The sequence below is a fragment of the Zingiber officinale genome, chromosome 8B (assembly GCF_018446385.1).
Source record: "Zingiber officinale cultivar Zhangliang chromosome 8B, Zo_v1.1, whole genome shotgun sequence".
Lineage (NCBI taxonomy): Eukaryota > Viridiplantae > Streptophyta > Magnoliopsida > Zingiberales > Zingiberaceae > Zingiber > Zingiber officinale.
This window is the reverse complement of record NC_056001.1, coordinates 109,378,366-109,396,700: the sequence shown is the minus strand read 5'-3', so window position 1 is coordinate 109,396,700 and position 18,335 is coordinate 109,378,366. Positions and strand designations below refer to the sequence as shown.

Genomic DNA, 18,335 nt, shown 5'->3' with positions numbered 1-18,335 from the left:
CTTCGGATAGCGGCTAGAGAGGGGGGGTGTGAATAGCCGACCCCAAATTCTCGTTTCTTCCTACAATTTGAGTTAGCGCAGCGGAAATAAAGAGTAGAAACGAAAATGGAGAAGATCAAACCTCAAACGCGACGATATAACGAGGTTCGGAGATGATACTCCTACTCCTCGGCGTGTCCGTAAGGTGGACGAATCCTATCAATCCGTCGGTGGATGAGACCCCGGAAAACCGACTAATAAGAACTCCTTCTGGGTGGAGAAACCTCACCACAATTCCTTTTGCAACAGCAATAATGGAGTACAAAGAATAGAGCAAGAAACAATGGACAATATGAATGTAAAGACACCCTACCAGGTTTGCTTGCCTTCTCGTTGTCGACTGGAGTCCGTTGATGAAGCAACAACTTCACAATAGCAGCTAGAAAACTAGCCGATGGAAGCTCACACGAAGCTTCAGAAAATGAAGAGCTCAGCAAAGCTCTAGTCGCAGTCTTGAGGAGGAAGAAGTTATGCTATCCACCTTCACTGTAGAGGCTTATAAACTGCACCTGCGAAGAAGAAACATAAGACACAGAAATCTAGCCGTTGTGACTCAACGGCTAGACCTGGACCGATCAGGCTTCACCCTGATCGGTCCACAAGACATCTGATCGGTCTGTGGACCGATCAGGCCCTAGGCTGATCGGTCCCCAGACCGATCTCCAACTCTCACAGAGAGTTGGTTCCACAAGCCTGATTGGTCTGTGGACCGATCAGACTATAGGTGGATCGGTCCACAGACCGATCCCCTCCTATCGTCCATCGCTTCCTGATCGGTCTACAGACCGATCAGATAACCCACAGTAAGCTTCTGTTTGGTTACTGATCGGTCACTAGACCGATCAGATAAACCAAAGTCTCACTGGATCGGTCAACAGACCGATCTAATGCCTATGTAGGTTTTAGAGTTTCCCAGCCCTAAACCCTAAAGCCTTTCCGGTCTAGAGAATGAGCTACCGAGCCCTCTCTGACCTAGTCCGGAGAACGAGCTACCGAGCCCTCTTCGACTTCCTCATCCGGTCCAGAGAACGAGCTACCGAGCCCTCTCTGACCTAGTCCGGAGAACGAGCTACCGAGCCCTCTCCAACTCTGTATGGTCCAAAGAACGAGCTACCGAGCCCTCTCGGACCTAGTCCGGAGAACGAGCTACCGAGCCCTCTCGGACCTCGGAGAACGAGCTACTGAGCCCTCTCCGACTTCGTCCGGTCCAGAGAACGAGCTACCGAGCCCTCTCCGACCTCCCATGCCAAGCTTCCATACTTGGACTTTTCCGTGCCAAGTCTCCATACTTGGACTTTTCCCCGTGCCAACCTTCCTGCTTGGACTTTTCCCGTGCCAAGTCTCCATACTTGGACTTTTCCCGAATCAGGTCAACTCAAGTCGGGTCAACCAGGTCAACCTTGACCAAAGGTTGCACCCACAATCCCCCAAGTTCCTATTCTTGTCAAACATCAAAATACAACTTCTCCATTCTTGTCAAACATCAAAATATACCTCGAGTCAGGTCAACTCGAGTCGGGTCACCCAGGTCAACCTTGACCTAAGGTTGCACCAACAGTTAGTTGGTGGTTGGATCTTGGAAGCCTTGGAAGAAGCTTGAGTGGATTTCATCTTGGAAGATTGTCGCCCACACGACGGCCAAAAGAAGGAAGGGAATACAGCAGAAGATCTAGAGGTCTATAAGCTACAAAAAGTATAACTAGTTATTAGTTTCCGCATCATAACTAGTTCATTTTTTGTATAGATCTTGAAAAACCAAACACAAGAGGTTATCGGTTTTTAGTTATCATTTTTGTTATCGATTTTATTGTTCGATTTCATGTTTCGATATTGTGTTTCTATTGAGGTCTCTATAGTTAAACCTAGTTTACTGTAAGAAGTTAAATATTCAATTTCTTTGTGAGACTTTGTCTAGAAAGTGATGGATGATCTCATACCCAAGAAGGCCTAGTGCCTCGCCATGTTAACCTGGAAGTCGATCTTTGAAATAGATATTTGATAACTTCTGTAATATGGTTTAATTTAGGAAAATCACATCAGTTAAACTTGGAGTAAAAATGTTAAGTATCGTTTCCAATCCAAGTTTAACTTCTGAAGGATAATTTGGATTAATAATGTTAAACATCGTTTGCAATCCAAATTTAACTTTAGTAGAGTACAAGCGTAGCTAGGATAGTTCTATGCTTGTACAAATTTTTGTACAGCGAAACTATGAAGGTATTCCGAGTAGCAACCAACAATATGACCCTAATGCTTTGGAGAGTGGAGGCACGGTGTATGACTCAAATGCCTTGGAGTGTAAAGGCACGGTGTTTGACTCGAATGCCTTAGAGTTTGAAGACATAGTGTTTGACCTGAATGCCTTGGAGAGTGAAGGCACGGTGTATGACTTAAATGGCTTGGAGCTGTCAAACGGATATACCGAATGAAATTGCCTCAATTAAAAATCTTACAATTAGAGCTATTTTGGAGCTATCGATCGGATTGACATTTTGGTCCTTTGGTATTTCCGATTGGATGCTCATTTTGGCTTTTGTCGATCAGGCTTACCTTGCTAGTTGGACGTGTTGTCCATTTTGATTTTTGCTGGTCGGCTTTCATTTAGAGATGCTGATCGGACGTTTCGTGAAGATTCCAATCGGATGTGCTTTTGGTCAATTTGGATAATCTGCAGATCGAATGTTTGGTCTGAGCATCAGCTAGGCTCTTCCCACTATATGTTTGAAGGAGATCCTCGAAAGGGGAGCTAGGTTGATCCTTTATTCGATTCTCCTTACTGCACCATTCGACGGAGCCTCTTGGCGTACTGATGACATTCACTAGTAGCATGATGATGGGATTGATTGTAATCATAAAAACATCTATGCTTTTAAGGAAGCGACCGATTTGGCGTGATAGTCAATTTTGGGATGTCTTCCACCTCCTGCACTGCCCTCTCCTCCCTTCTTGGTTCAAGTGGGCGGCTCATATGCTAATTTGAGGGGGAGCCTTACACTTTGTCTGAGTGATGGCAGGAGTTTGTGTATTGCTTTCTTGTCTGGCGGATTAAGCTTCCTCTACACAGACATACCTGATCGATCGGCTTAATAGATTATCAAAATCTATTGAGAGTTTCTTCACTAGAGAACTGAAGAATTCTCCAATAGACACGCCCTGCAAGAAAGCACTCATCGGTATTTCTATAGTTGTCGAGGGGACATTTAAGGTAACTTGATTTAAGCACTGAATATATTCTTTTAGCATTTCCTTTGACCTTTGTCGAAGGGCAAATAGATTAAGCGAGGTCTGGTGGTATCTCCGACTACTAGCGAAGTAGTGGAGGAACACCTTTATGAATTCCTTAAAACAGGTAATGAATTCAATCGACAGTCAGTCAAACCATCTCTGTGTCGAGCTTGATAGAATGGTTAGACACAATCAGCATTTTATGGCGTCGCTATACTAGTGCAGTAGAGCGGCATTCTCAAATATTCAGAGGTGATCTTTAGAATCAATATTGCCTCCGTAATCTCCAACTAACAAAGGTCAGAAATGCTTAGGCGGCTTTTCATCTATTACCTCTTGAGAGAAAGTTACACTAGGTTGATCAGGTGATTCTCGAGCGGTAGGAGTCTTGCCTCGCCTTGAGTCCCTTTGGGGTGGATTCTTAGTTGAGGAGGCTTGTGAGCGCTCGATCTTGGCTCAACCCTTAGTGGGTGTTTAAAAAAATGCTTGAAGGAACTCAAACGGTTGTTTTTGCTTGGATCTTCTCTTTGATCCATGATACTCTTCTACAGAGGCTACAAGTGCCCGATGCGGGTGAGAATCCGCAGTTTGTTCTCGAGACAGTGCTTATGCCTTAGCATTTATTAAAATCTCATATTCCTCTAGTGTCATGACAATGTTGATTTTATCGGCTGCATCCATCCATACGTTCTAGAATAGGTGAAGATTCCTACAGATGACACCAAATTTGATTCCATTCGAAAATTGAGTTAGATGGGCTACCGATGAGGAGGTGGGAATGTTAACTGAGGAAAGACTTCGAGCTAGGAGCTGTGCTCCTGGAGCTGGGAGCTGCACTCCTGGAGCTAGGAGCTACGAACCTACACACACCATAGACAAAGCCAACAGGAACATTAGATCGAGAACCAGGGGTGGGGTCCCTGTCATAGACACTTCGACGCTCAAGTCAGAATAGTAGCCGAGTAAAAATGGAGAAGGAGATGAACAATACAACATTAAATGTGGATGTGTGTGTGTGTGAGTATGCATAGCCTAGCGTACCTGGCTAATGGAGAGCACCCCCTTTTATACCGTCTCTTATAACCTCCATAATAATTAGGTGTTAGAATATGTTGGATGTCAGAATATGTTGAATGTCAATATCTGTCGGATGGTGGAGGGTGTAAAATAGCCTCCCTCTAGACGGAGGAAGGTTCCCTTGCATGTATATGTCTGAATAATGGAATATTCTCTGATAAGTAGTTATTATTCTCTAACAAGTTATTGCAATTCTCTGATAGTGTTGTCTCCCACGGGGAGTCCAACCAGCTCTAGGCCCGACCCGATGTAAATTGGGAGCTTTGCACATGAGAAGTGGGAAGCTAAGTCCTGGAGGTCCAACTGGCACTGGGGGCGACCGACGGATGTATGCCTTGAGTTGTGTCCATGAGAAGTGGGGAACTAAACTGTTGAGGTCCGACTGGCACTGGGGCAGAGCAAATGTATACTGGGAGTCATGTCTATGAAGAGCGAGGAACTGAATCTTGGAGGCCTGATTGACGTTGGGGTCAGACAAATGTATATTCGGAGTCATGCTCATAAGGAGCGAGGAACTAGTCCTGGAGGTCTGACTGGCGTTGGGGCGAGGCGGATGTATGCTAGGAGTAGTGCTCAAGAGGAGCAAGGCACTGAGTCCTAGAGGTCCAACTAGTATACGGGCTGGATATATGCTGGGAGTCGTGCCCAAGAGGAGCTAGGCAATGAGTCATGGAGGTCTGACCGACGTTGGGGTTGGGCAGATATAAATTGGGAGTCGTACCCATGAGGTGCGAGAAATTGGGTCGTTGGGGTCGGGCGGATGTATGCTAGGAGTCGTGCTCAGGAGAAGTGAGACACAGAGTCCTGGAAGTCCGATCGACGCTAGGGCCAAGTGGATGTAAATTGGAAGACTTGCCCGGGAGAAGTGGGGAACCGGGCATCCGACCGACTTTCCGTCCGACCGACTATAGACTAGGAGTTATACCCAAGGGAAGTGGTTCATTCGACGGATGCTTCGCCGTGCGCCTATGCGCACCCTCCGATCCAGGTGCCTAGATTCAATTTGTTTTTTCTAAATTAACATTTCCTTAAAGAAATATTATACCTTATATGCATCTAAAATTTAATCTTAAACACGATAACCCAAGAGGGAAGCATGAACTCTAAAGGGAAAAATCTTATTAGCTTAAACTCATTAAACTCAACCTTAAATCCTTAAATCTTAAACTCTAAATATATATAATATATCCCGTGAGTATCTAAAATTTTTAGTTTTGACCCTAGAGAAAAAATCTTATTGACTTAAAACTATTATAATCTAGCTCCTAAATCCTAAAATTTTGAACCCTAAATACATATAATATACCCTAAAAATAAATAAAGAATAAAAAAAATATTCTGATTGAATTCCGGGTGCTTAGATTGAATCTAGGTGCTTAGATTCAACTCGGGCGCATAGATTCAATTCAAGTGCCCATGTTCCACATATATCTCTCTCTCTATATATATATAGATATATCTGTGTGTGTGTAACCTATCAACTCGAAACATAAAGGGGTCGTAAGTTAGCCCGGAAGATGTGATCGAAGTAGTTTGAATCATCTGTCCCAAACATCCCGTGTCCCATCGCCGATCAGATAGTCGTGGCATCCTTGAGATGGTTGTATTCTTGAGATATGATCTGACCCGTCCGATCGACGAGGGGACACGGAGATACGAGGACACGGGATATTTGGGATAGAGGATCCGAACTCTAATCGAGGTAGGGTTTTACCGGATCTATTGGGTCGTTCGTACGGTACGTCGTCGTTTGTCTCGCTGGCGCGATGTTTCACTCCTTGTTCCGCCGCTATGCCCTCCCTCCTTCGACCCAACTCCGTCGCATCTTCTTCTCCACCGGCACTTCCATCTCGTCCTCAAGCCACGCCCCTTCTCCGATCCACACTTCTTGGTCGAGTACCTCGTGGATACATGCGCGGTTCTCCGCCACCGATGCTTCCCAGGTCTCGAAGTCGCTCCCCCTCTCTCAGTCCACCGAGAGGGCTGATGCCGTTCTTGGATTCTTCATATCTCAGGGCTTGATGGCGCTAATCTCAGAAAGCTAATAACTTGGAGACCAAGATTGCTCGGCTATGATATGGCGATGAACCTCGCTCCGAAGTTCAATTTTTTGCGCGACATGGGGTTCTCTGAGTCTGACGCCATCAATAGTGTTATGCTTCACCCCATCATTCTTTCTCTCAATGCCCAGAAAACGCTTCTCCCCAGATTGAAGGTTTGGCAAAGTCTTTTTGGATCCAAGGAGATCTTCCTCAAGAATTTCCGAAGGTGTAACAGGTTTTAACAGGTTTATGAGCAACAACATCGAGTATGAATGTGGTAATCCTGAAAAGAGGATTTCTCTTGCCATTAAAAGACATCCGAGCTTCATCGTGATGAACCCAGATGTCCTCCCGACTCTGGTAGATAGAACTGACGGGCTTAGAGTTCCTTGAGGATCTTGAATGTTCCTCTGGATCCTTTTTGTGCTGAGCAGGGAAAATTTTTAGGCCCTAGTCAAGCTCATGAACAATTTTGGCTGGTCGAATTTAGATTTCCTTACTGCGCTCAAGAAATGTCCACACTTTTTTAAGCCTTTCCATAGTTATTGCAGAGAAAGATGGAATTTTTAATTAATGATATTGAAATTTTACCGTCAGACATTGCTTACTGCCCGATGCCTTTAATATTAAGTTTGGAAGAGAGATTAATTCCTCAATTTAGTGTGATGGAGATATTGAAATCTGAAGGGTTAGGGAAGTTAACAAACAAGCTACATGAATTTTTCTCTTCATCCGGTCCAAATTTTGAAGCAGTATGTGCTCCCTTGCGAAGATAAATTACCCAAACTGCATGAAGTCTTGTGAGTTGTAGCTGAGTTCAAAGGGAATTATCCAAACTGCTAATGAATGCAAGATTTACATAGGTTTGATTTTAAGACGGCATAAGCAATGATATTGAACCAATCTTGTCGTAGTTTTATATGGTTTACTTGCAGTTTTCATATTCTATACTATGAATGTAACTGTTATTGTAGGCATGAGGATGCTAGGTATTCTGAGTTCCATTTTGCAATCTGATTGAGTTGAAATGGATTTCTTGTAGGACCTTATCAATTGAACTCCTTCCAAGTAGAAGATATTTGTCTTTAAGAATCATCAAAGTCGATTTTTGTCCCCTTTGACAAGTAGAATTGGATTTAAGCCTGAAAACAATACCCATCTGCCAAGATTATAGAGAAACCATTATTAATTTTCATATTCTATATCATACATGCCATTGCTACTGTAAACATGAGAATGTTAGTCTTTCTGAGTTCCATTTTGCAACTTGATTGAGTTAAAAAGGATTTGTTGAATTCCTAATAAGAAGATATTTGTCTATTAGAATTATGAAGGCGATTTTCCCCACTGTTTTCAAGCAAAGTCAGATGTATGCTGGGCTACCGAGAAGTCGCTCATCCGTTTTCAGCCCACCGAGAAGTCCAACGCCATTCTTGGATTTTTTTTAGATCTCAGGTCTTTGATGGAGCTAATCTGAGAAGGATAATAGCTTGGAAACCAGGATTGCTCGGCTGTGATGTGGAGATGAACCTCGCTCCAAGGTTTAAATTTTTGCACGACATGGGGTTCTCTGAGTCCGATGCTGTCCATGTCGTTATGCTGCACCTTATCTTTGTTTCCTACAACATCCGCAACACACTTCTCCCCTGATTGAAGGTTTGGGAAAGTCTTTTTGGATCCAGAGAGATCCTCCTCAAGAATCTCCAGAGGTATAACAGGTTTATGAACACAAACATTGAGAATGTGGTATACCCTGACTTGAACTTCTTACGGGATGAATGTGGTATTCCTGAACATCGAGTTTCTCTTGTCCTTAAAAGGCGCCCCAGCTTCATCGTGCATAACCTAGATGCCCTCCGGGCTCTGGCAGATAGAACTGGCGAGCTTGGAATTCCCCGGAAATCTAAGATGTTCCTCTGGGTCCTTGATGTGCTGCACGCGACCAGCAAGGATAAATTTGAGGCCCAGGTCAAGCTGTGCTGATGCACAGCTTTGGTTTGATTGGTCGAACTCAGATTTCACAGCTGCAATAAAGAAACGTCCAGCCTTTTTATGGCATTCCACAGAGGCATTGCAGAGGAAGATGGAATTTTTTATCAAGAATGTTGAAATTAAACCTTCTGAGATTGCTAACCACCCAATCGTTTTAGCATTTAGTTTGGAAAAGAGGTTGATTCCTCGATTTCAATTGATGAAGATATTGAAATCTGAAGGGTTATGGACTTCAAAAATCAAGCTACATAGATTTTTCACATCACTGGTCCAAATTTTTTTACAGAGCTTTGTTCTCCCTTACAAAGATAAACACCCTAAACTTCTTGAAGCCTTGTGAGTTGTAGCTGAGTTAAAGGTGAATAATCCAAACTGCAAATGAATGCAAGGATTTATTTGAGTATGTTATTTTATGACGTAGAAGCAATGATATTGAGCTAATCTTTATTGTAGTTTTCATGCTCCAGTGAAGACGGCCACTGACACAAAGGGATTCTTGGTCAGGTCTTATAAATGGATGGCACCTGGGAACTGGGCACTATGGTGACACAATGTTGGCTTGCCATTTTTTTTTTTCTTTTCTTAAGAAAGCTAATTTGACTTGCCAAATTCCATAATGCTTTGCATCTAAAATGTTCACGCATGCAGAATTTGTTGCAAGAAGAAATTTAGGCAAAAATTAAAGAGCACCCCACAAGTGTCTTTTTTTCAAAAAATTAAAAGGGGATCTCTTCAATGATTTTTTTTCAAAAATACCCCTTGACTTAGTTCTGTAATTTCAGCTACCGATAGATACTATACTATGTAGAAACTATCCAGTAACTATTATGACAAGTAAAACCTACTCAGTAGCTGTTACAATATGTAGAAGTTATCCAGTAGTCACTTCAATATATTTAAGATGAGTTTAGGAATATATTTAAGATGAGTTTGGGGTTTAAAGTTTAGGATTAATATCAGGTAGAAACTACCTAGTAGTTATTACAAAATGTAGAAGTTATCTAGTAATTGCTATAATGTGTTTAGGATGAGTTTAGCATTTTATTATTCTATTAAAATATTATTTATCAATTTGACCAAATTATTTAAATTTTAGCAAATAACTTTAAATTAATCAACTCCACTTTAAAATAGTTGTAGAAATTATTATGTAGCTACTATAATCCTAAACCTTAAATTTATCCTAAATGTGTTGTAGCAACTACTTGGTAGTTTTGATACGATGTAAATTCTAAATTTTAAATTATAAGCTCACTTTAAACACGTTGTAGCAGCTATAAAGTAACTTTTACATGTTGTAGTAGCTATTCAGTAGCTTCTAGACGTTGTGGATGTTATCCATAGCTGCTACAACAATGTTGGAAGAAGGGATATCTTGAGGATAAAATCATTGATGGGGCGGTCATTTGATTTTTTTCCCCCCTTAAGAATGCTAATTTGACTGCCAAATTCCATAATGCTTGGCATCTAAAAGTGTTCACTCATGGAGAGTTTGTTACCAGAAGAAGTTTGGCTAAAAATTAAAAGGACATCCCAAATGTTACAAATCATAAAAAAAGGCATCCCTTTTATTTAAAAAAAATAAAAGGGTGTCCCTTCAATGATTTTTTTTTTTTTGAAAATATCCCTTGACTTAGCCCTGTTGTAATAGCTACTGATAACTACTACAATATGTAGAAGCTAGCTATTCAGTAGATGTTACAATATGTTTAAGATGAGTTTGGAGTTTAGAGTTTAGGATTTAAACCATGTAGAAACTATCAATAGCTATTACGTGTAGAAGTTATCCAATAACTGCTACAATGTGTTAGAATGAATTTAAGATTTATGATTTAGGGTCTTTGATTATTATATCAAAATATTATTTATCAAATTGGTCAAAATTATTTAAATTATATTAAAATCACTTTAAATTAATCAAAATCACTTTAAAAAAGTTGTAAAAGTTATTATGTAGAAGCTATAATCCAAGACCCTAAACATATCCTAAACACGTTGCAGCTACTAGGTAACTTCTACACGGGTGTAAACCCCAAACGCTTAATCTTAAACTCTCTATAAACACGTTGTAGTAGTTATTGGGTAGCTTTTACACATTGTAGCCACTATAGGGAAACTTCTACACGTAGTATCTATTCAGTAGCTTTTACACATTGTACCCATAACTGCTACAACAATGTTGGATTAAGGGGTATCTTCAGGATAAAATTATTGATGAGGCAGTCATTTATTTTTTTTTCAAAAAAAAAAAATGGGATACCCACTTGATGTCTCTCTCAATTTAGGACATGCTTTTGATTTTTGCCTAAAAATGGAAGGATATTTAAAGCAAATCTTGCTTAACAACTAAAGTGTCCATTAAAAATTGTTCGACAATCCAACTTAAATTATAGCAAAAGGTGATTGTGCTAGTTTGTCCCCATGTTATGTGAAGGTGTTGGTCCCTTGCAGCCGGCAAAGGGGGGGGTGAATTATCCTACACAAATTAAAACAAACAAAATCTTTCTCGAACTTTACAGCTTGATTAAAATAAACATTTGTATAAAAAGAATTAACAAACTAATTAAGAAGATAGTAGAGGCACAGAAGAATTTACTTGGTTTGCAATTAGAAGATTGCTAATCCAAGACGTTGAAACAACTCACTAAATGTCTTCTTCAGGCAGAGAAGCCTCTTACAGCGTTGACAGCTCACACAGTAGTAGAACAAACAAAGAAATTAATTACAAGTGATGGTTTTTAACTATTGGGATCAGGACTGTATTTATAGCCCTGATCGGGACACCTGGAAGGGTTTCAAGCACTTGGACGTGGATAAAATTTTATCTAGATCGCAACGGATTGCGACATGTTGAGTTTTGATAAACTTTTTGGTCCAAGCGCCTGGAAGGTTTCTCGGCACCCGGACGATGTTGATCCGGCCCCTGCTGGGCGAGACACCCGGACCAAAGTCAACTTCCCTATTGACTTTTCGGTCTGGGCTCTGGCTCCGCTCGCTTGAGTGATTTTGGCCATCTAAAATAGGGCTCACTCGAATCCATTTTTTGACCTTCTCGAGCAACCTTCCGTTCAGGCTTCTCGTCCCTCGGAACCGCCGCACGTTTCCTTCTCGTCCGCTAGCGTACTCTTCTGTAGCGTCTCGTCCCTCGAACGCACCTAGCCCGTCGACTCTCTCCTGTGTCGTCCTTCTCACTAGCTACGTCTTTTGCTCAACTTCCTATGCTCCTAAGCTCCTGCGCACTTAAACACAAGGATTAAACTATAACATGACCTAACTTGACTTTGTTAATCACATCATAACTCCCATGGGGTACTTATAGAAGAGAGTTAAATCACGGAGTTAGCTTATAGCTGACCTTGTGATTTAGGGTTTAGGACATGATTTGATTTCTTAGGATGGATAATCTACCAATGAGAATGAAAGATCTAAGTTCTAATCATCCACTCACCATAATGCTAATCATAATGCTAATATTGGCCAAGAAATGAGCCCAAAACTTGGGTGGAGGTTGTGTGGAAGCCTTACATTATGGCAAAGCATCAGTTTGCTCTTTGGCTCCTTGCAAATGAACGCCTACGCACCAAAGATCAGCTCTCATATGTACCGTGCAAAATCTATTCGATATGTAAGCTTGCGGATGAATTGGATCATTCTTTTTTCACGTGTCTAATCAGCAACGCCCTTTGGGACAAGATGAAGACATGGCTCCACCTACGACATGAAATGTGCACCTTCAAAAGAATGTTGGAGGTCTTCGCCCAATGATACCGTGGGGATTGCCGGTTGATTAGAGCACGACACCTAGGTGTCTCTTATATGATCCGGTTGAGGGAGATGTATCTAACATTGAGAGGATGTTTCTTAAGATTCAGACACATGTTTTTTGTTTTGCAGGCATCTAATATGTAAACCCTCCATTGATATATAAACAATTTACGTTCCTCAAAAAAATCATGATGCGAATATTCTATGGGTAGATCAGAAACAACATAGTTATTTAACATCTCAAATATCATGGAAGGGGATAGCTTTCTTAAGAAACTAACACATTTCACAAGAATGTTGAACCAATCCACAAAAAGGTTTACATGATTGTAGTAAGGGTATAATCAAACTACAAACCCATAGATAACAATCTAGTGATCTCAACCAGAAACAGATATTTGTAAGTGCAAAATCATGATCTCAATCAATATGATTGCAGATGCAAATAATTCACTCGATCATGGAAATTTTAGTAATGTTAACAAGCTAAATTTTAACACAAATTACAAGTCTATTTCTGAATGCTGTCAATTACAAATTCTTACATATATTCAAAGCACTATTTATTTGAGATTTCTTCTTGTATAGTAATTTGAATTGTAAAGTGATCATAAAGATCTTATACTACTATATTATATGGTTGTTCTCAAAGTAGCCGGGGCAATCGCCAAGGTAGCTTTGTTTGGTGACTACATCTCAGACTTAGTAGCCCCCTTGAGTTGGTGTTTTAAAAGCAATCTAGGCTGGCCACTCAATCTATTCAACTGCTTACTCAGATCAAACGGTTTATTATAAATATCGAGTAGGCTCAGGTGTCCCAGATAGATCCATCTCTTCACAGATTTATCCTCTTCTGCTGTTGCAAACTGCAGTGTTCATCCTTTTTGCAACGAGGTATCAATTTTCTATCTTCTTTTACTATCTTATTGCTTAAATTCTTTAATTTTAGGTGCTCATTTATAAGTTGTTTGATTGGATTTATAATGCTTGATAATCTATTTATGTATGTTATTGTGTTATGTTGTTTTTTATGGCAATATGAAATCATAAATTGTGTAAGCTCTTTCTTACACGTTGAATTTGCTAATCACATGCACAAGTTTTGAATTTATCCAAAGTCGAATACAAGGAAGGTCAACTATTTGTTGGGATTAGTCAGTGTCAATTAGCTAAATCAATAGAACCAAAACACATTACATTTACCTGATCTACATGAAACATAAAGCTAGGGGTCGTAAGTGAAGTTAGCCTGGAAGAGGTGATTGATGTGGGTTTTACAGGATCTTTATTTTTTTTTTTAATGAAAGGTAAATTATATATCATTAAGAAAATAATATAGACAAATATGTATTCAAAAATAGTCAATCATTTCTTATGAAATATTAGATCCGGTTGGCTCTATGATCCAACGCGTCAAGTAACACGATGCATCATTACTCGATGTGCTGACGCGATGTTTCAATCCTTGGTTCGCCGCTAATCCCTCCCTCCTTCGTCCCAACTCCACCGTGTCTTCTTCTCCACCAGCACATCCGTCTCCTCCTCAGGCGTCACCGCTTCTCTTGATCTCCACTTATTGATCGAGTACCTTGTGATTGTGGATACATGTGGCTTCTCCACCGATGATGCTTCCAAGGTCTTCAAGTTGCTCCCTCATATTCAGTCCATCGAGAATCCCGACTCTGTTCTTGGACTAATCTGAGAAGGATACTAGCTTGGAAACCAGGATTGCTCGGTTGGGATGTGGAGACGGACCTCGCTCCAAAGTTTAAAATTTTGCAAGAAATGGGATTATCTGAATCGGACATCATCAATGTCGTTCAGATGCACCCTATATGGTTATTGGCTTCAAGAGCTAGAACACGCTTCTCCTCAAATTGAAGACTTGGGGAAATTTATTTGGATTGAGGGAGATCCTCCTCAAGAATCTCCGGAGGAGTGGATGGTTTTTTAGCAACAACATTGAGAATGTAGTGCACCCCAACATGAACTTCTTGTGGGATGAATGTGGTATTGCCCCAGTTTCATCGTGCAAAACCCTGATGCCCTCCGATGCCTAGTAGATAGAGCTGACGGGATAGGAATTCTCAGAGGATCCGAGTTGTTCCTCTGGATCCTTTTTGTGTTGCACGGGTCAGCAGAGGAAATTTTGAGGCCCAAATTAAGCTCATGAACACTTTTGGTTGGTCGAACTCTGATTTCATTAGAGCAGTCAAGAAACATCCAACTTTTTTATGGAGTTCCACAAAGGCATTGCACAGGAAGATGGAATTTTTTTAATCAAGGATGTTGGGATTGCACCTCTAGACATTGCTTACCACTGTTGCCTTTAAGATTAAGTTTGGAAAATAGATTGATTCCTCGATTTCATGTGATGGAGATATTTAAAATATTTTTAGATTGGGAATACCTACACAAAAATTGATAGGTTTTTTAAATTACTATTACCATGTCATTGAGTGGAGTGAAGAATATGAAGTTAAAGAAAAGTACATTACATCACTACTTTAAATGAATACAAATTATAGTATGAAATGTAAAAAAAAAATCATTCCACTACTATTTAAAATAAATAAAAGTTTAAATTTTACATTACTTTATGAATTAAAAAATCCATCACTCATGTATGATTCTTACTTTTGTGACGTAACAAGTATTGAATTCATTATATAGTCATCTTCAACTAATTGAAATGTATCTTCAAGGTCTCTATACTCATTCAATATCATTGATGAATCATTCACTATAAATTTATCAATGGAGACATCCCTTTTAATTTTTACTAGTATTCTAATATCGTAATATTCTAGTTGGGTTCATGTATCTTCAAACATTTATTTCAAATAACTCTGCCTTACAACATCCTCAATACCAATAGTTTTTTTTTTTTTTCAAATTGTATATACTATTTGTGTTCTCTCTAATACTTACCACAATACTAACAGAAGTGGAAGATGATGTTTGTTATTATTGGTATTTATGTTTGGTGTACATCATTGAGTCGGTCTTATTTTTGTGAATCAATCAATTCCATATTACGTGAGCACACTTCATTAGAAAATTAATCCCTACATTGATGCAACCGTAAATAACAATAACATCTATTAAATATCTGAATATTTCATAGCACACTAGTCAAATGAAGGAAGCCAATGAATCATCACATGTTTGTAAATTTATAGTAACACATTTTAAAATTTAACATTTTATAAACAAGTAACTTTAAGCTCATAATTCTACTATTTATTGATTAATTCAGGATATTATAAATTAAACTTTTAATAACAAAGACGAGTCTAAATGCATAGCATTAACAATTCAAGATAATCAACTTTTACTAAATCACATAATTGATTTTCCTATAATAACAAAAAAAAAATTAGATGAATATAACGAAGATGTCCCCAACTACAATATTGGTAAGGACAATTAGAGACGTAAACGTTGCCTACGCGGTTTACAGATTATCTAGAATGTTGGTTGATAGAATTTAACCAATACTTGAAATTTTTTAACTCGACGTTACAGTTGCTTACACTCGGCGACCAATGCCTCGCTTGAATACTGCTCTAATAAAATAACAAAGGACTGACAAAGACACTGTCTCGAATTAGGTTTCGTCACTTTCAACTTCATGATCTCCGTTCGTTGAAAAATAAGCTGCATCATTTGCCGATAGTCGCTTTGGTTCAGACAAATGTCGCTTTTTCTAAGAACACACAAGCGTTGTTCGAAGGGGTCTTTGCTTTAGATGCACGTGAGAAGTACCAACGATTTTTGGAAAAGATAAAATGAGAAATGAACTTACGGTATTTGGATAATCCCAAAATACCTACACAATATGTGGAAACGAGGTACGCAGTGTGAAAAATAAGGTACATTTTATAAAACTTAATATTCTTGAAAACTATTTTATATCAGTATGACACTTTATGCAAAACAAATGGAACCTTAAATATTTAAAGTAGCAGGTTTAATTTTTTGCTATTCTTTTTTCTATGGAGGTAAGGCAAAAGTGAAATTTGTGGGTAGCTTTAAGAAAATAAGAACAATATAGCGAGGAAAATGTGAAAATAGCCCTGAAAAGTGAAAAGTGAAAACTGAAGTGAAAAGCCTTTTTTCAATTAGGGTTTGCGATTTGGTCTCTGCGTTACATTCGTGGCGAGCTTACGTGGTCGGCCGTCGCGATGCTTCACCTTCACTCCCTAGTCCGCCGCCATGCGCTCCTTCCATCGATCCAACTCCGCCGTCTCTTCTTTTCCACCGGCGCTTCCGCCTCCTCCTCAGTCGCCACCGCTTCTACCGATCCCCACTTCCTTGTCGAGTTCCTCGTGAATACATGCGGCTTCTCCGCCGACGATGCTTCCAAGGTCTCCAAGTCGCTCCCCCGTATTCGGTCCGCCGAGAAGGCTGACGCCGTTCTTCGATTTCTCAGATCCCAGGGCCTTGATGACGCTAATCTCAGAAAGCTAATAACTTGGAAACCAACATTGCTCGGCTGCGATGTGCAGACGAACCTCGCTCATAAGTTCAATTTTTTGCGCGACTTGGGGTTCTCTGAGTCCGACGCCGTCAATGTCGTTATGCTGCACCCCATCATTCTTTCCCTCAGCGTCCAGAAGACGCTTCTCCCCAGATTGAAGGTTTGGGAAAGTTTATTTGGATCGAGGGAGATCCTCCTCAGGAATCTCCGGAGCAGTAATAGGTTTATGAGCACCAGCATTGAGAATGTGGTACGCCCTAACTTGATCTTCTTACGGGATGAATGTGGTATTCCTGAAGACAGGGTTTCCCTTGTCCTTAAAATGCACCCCGGCTTCATAGTGCAGAATCCTGAATCCCTCCGGGCTTTGGTAGATAGAGCTGAGGGGTTTGGAATTTCCCGTGAATCTAAAATGTTCCTTTGGATCCTTGATGTGCTGCACGGGGTCAGCAGGGAAAAATTTGAGGTCCAAGTCAAGCTCTTGCACAGCTTTGGTTGGTCGAACTCGGATTTCATTGCTGCATTCAAGAAACGTCCAACCTTTTTATGGCATTCCACAGAGCTATTGCAGAGGAAGATGGAATTTTTTATCAAGGATGTTGAAATTAAACCTTCTGAGATTGCTAACCACCCAATCGTTTTAGCATTTAGTTTGGAAAAGAGGTTAATACCTCGATTTCAATTGATGAAGATATTGAAATCTGAAGGGTTATGGACTTCAAAAATCAAGCTACATAGTTTTTTCTCATTGCCTGGTCCAAAATTCTTGCAGAGCTTTGTTCTCCCTTACAAAGATAAACTCCCCGAACTTCTTGAAGTCTTGTGAGCTGTAGCTGAGTTAAAGGTGAATAATCCAAACTGCAAATGAATGTAAGGATTTATTTGAGCATGTTATTTTATGATGTAGAAGCAATGATATTGAGCTAATCTTTATTGTAGTTTTCATGCTCTATTATTTATAACTGTTATTGTAGACATGAGAATGCTAGGTTTTCCGAGTTCCATTTTGCAAATTGATTTGCATTAGCAGTGATCCGGCGGTAAGAACAAGGGACCCCCGTTCTGGGGAGTCAACACCACGAGAAAGTCAAAGGATCAGGTGGTCGATAGAAGAAGGATGGGCCGACCGGAGAAGGATGGGCCGACCGTCCGGCCGGCCGACCGGTGACTAACAGATGACAAAAGGCGCCCCGGCAAGAGGCAGGGTTCCGACGCTCATTGAATAGGATTGTAAGGCCGAGCGGATGACACGTTCGGCCGAAGACATAAGGTGACATACTGCTAACGGTCTCCACAGAGCACCTTACCGGAAATCTCCCAAGTAGATCACGCTATGTGACCGGCCGGACGCAAGGCGTGTGCTGGCCGGCCGGACGCTCGGCAGGGAGTAAGTAGAAAAGGACATCTGACAACGGGCATGCTCTATAATCTGGCCATACTCCAAATCTTACGACAGAAGGATCCGCTGTCCCATCAGAGACGTGCTCAAACTGTAGCAGTATGGTGTCAGGTAAGCTCCTCTAACAAGCCCATACTACGGTATGGGGAAGGACACGTGTACACCTCGGTATGTGTGCACTCGCTCCTCCACAGCCCTATATAAAGGCCCTCACCCTTCGCCGGAGGTATGCATTCTACGATTCTTGGAGCCACTTTCTTGTTGAGCTTTGCCTGACTTGAGCGTCGGAGGGTCGTCGTCGGGAACCCCTTCC

The 18,335-nt window shown here is 40.7% G+C and overlaps 1 protein-coding gene and 1 long non-coding RNA gene across 2 annotated transcripts; both read left to right on the top strand.

The window, feature by feature from the left end:
- Positions 1 to 6,046: 6,046 nt before the first annotated feature.
- On the top strand, positions 6,047 to 8,959 carry LOC122017801. Its single transcript, XR_006121457.1, has 2 exons — positions 6,047 to 8,733; positions 8,829 to 8,959. It is a non-coding gene; the product is annotated as an uncharacterized LOC122017801 (long non-coding RNA).
- Positions 8,960 to 16,327: 7,368 nt separating this feature from the next.
- Positions 16,328 to 17,449, top strand: LOC122014166 (transcription termination factor MTERF15, mitochondrial-like). Its single transcript, XM_042570345.1, has one exon. The coding sequence runs from the start codon at positions 16,328 to 16,330 to the stop codon at positions 17,447 to 17,449; it is 1,122 nt and encodes a 373-aa protein (XP_042426279.1).
- Positions 17,450 to 18,335: the final 886 nt, after the last annotated feature.

What these genes read in the sequence shown, in the direction of transcription:
- LOC122014166 (XM_042570345.1), top strand. Translation starts at nt 16,328, where the DNA reads ATGCTTCACCTTCACTCCCTAGTCCGCCGCCATGCGCTCCTTCCATCG.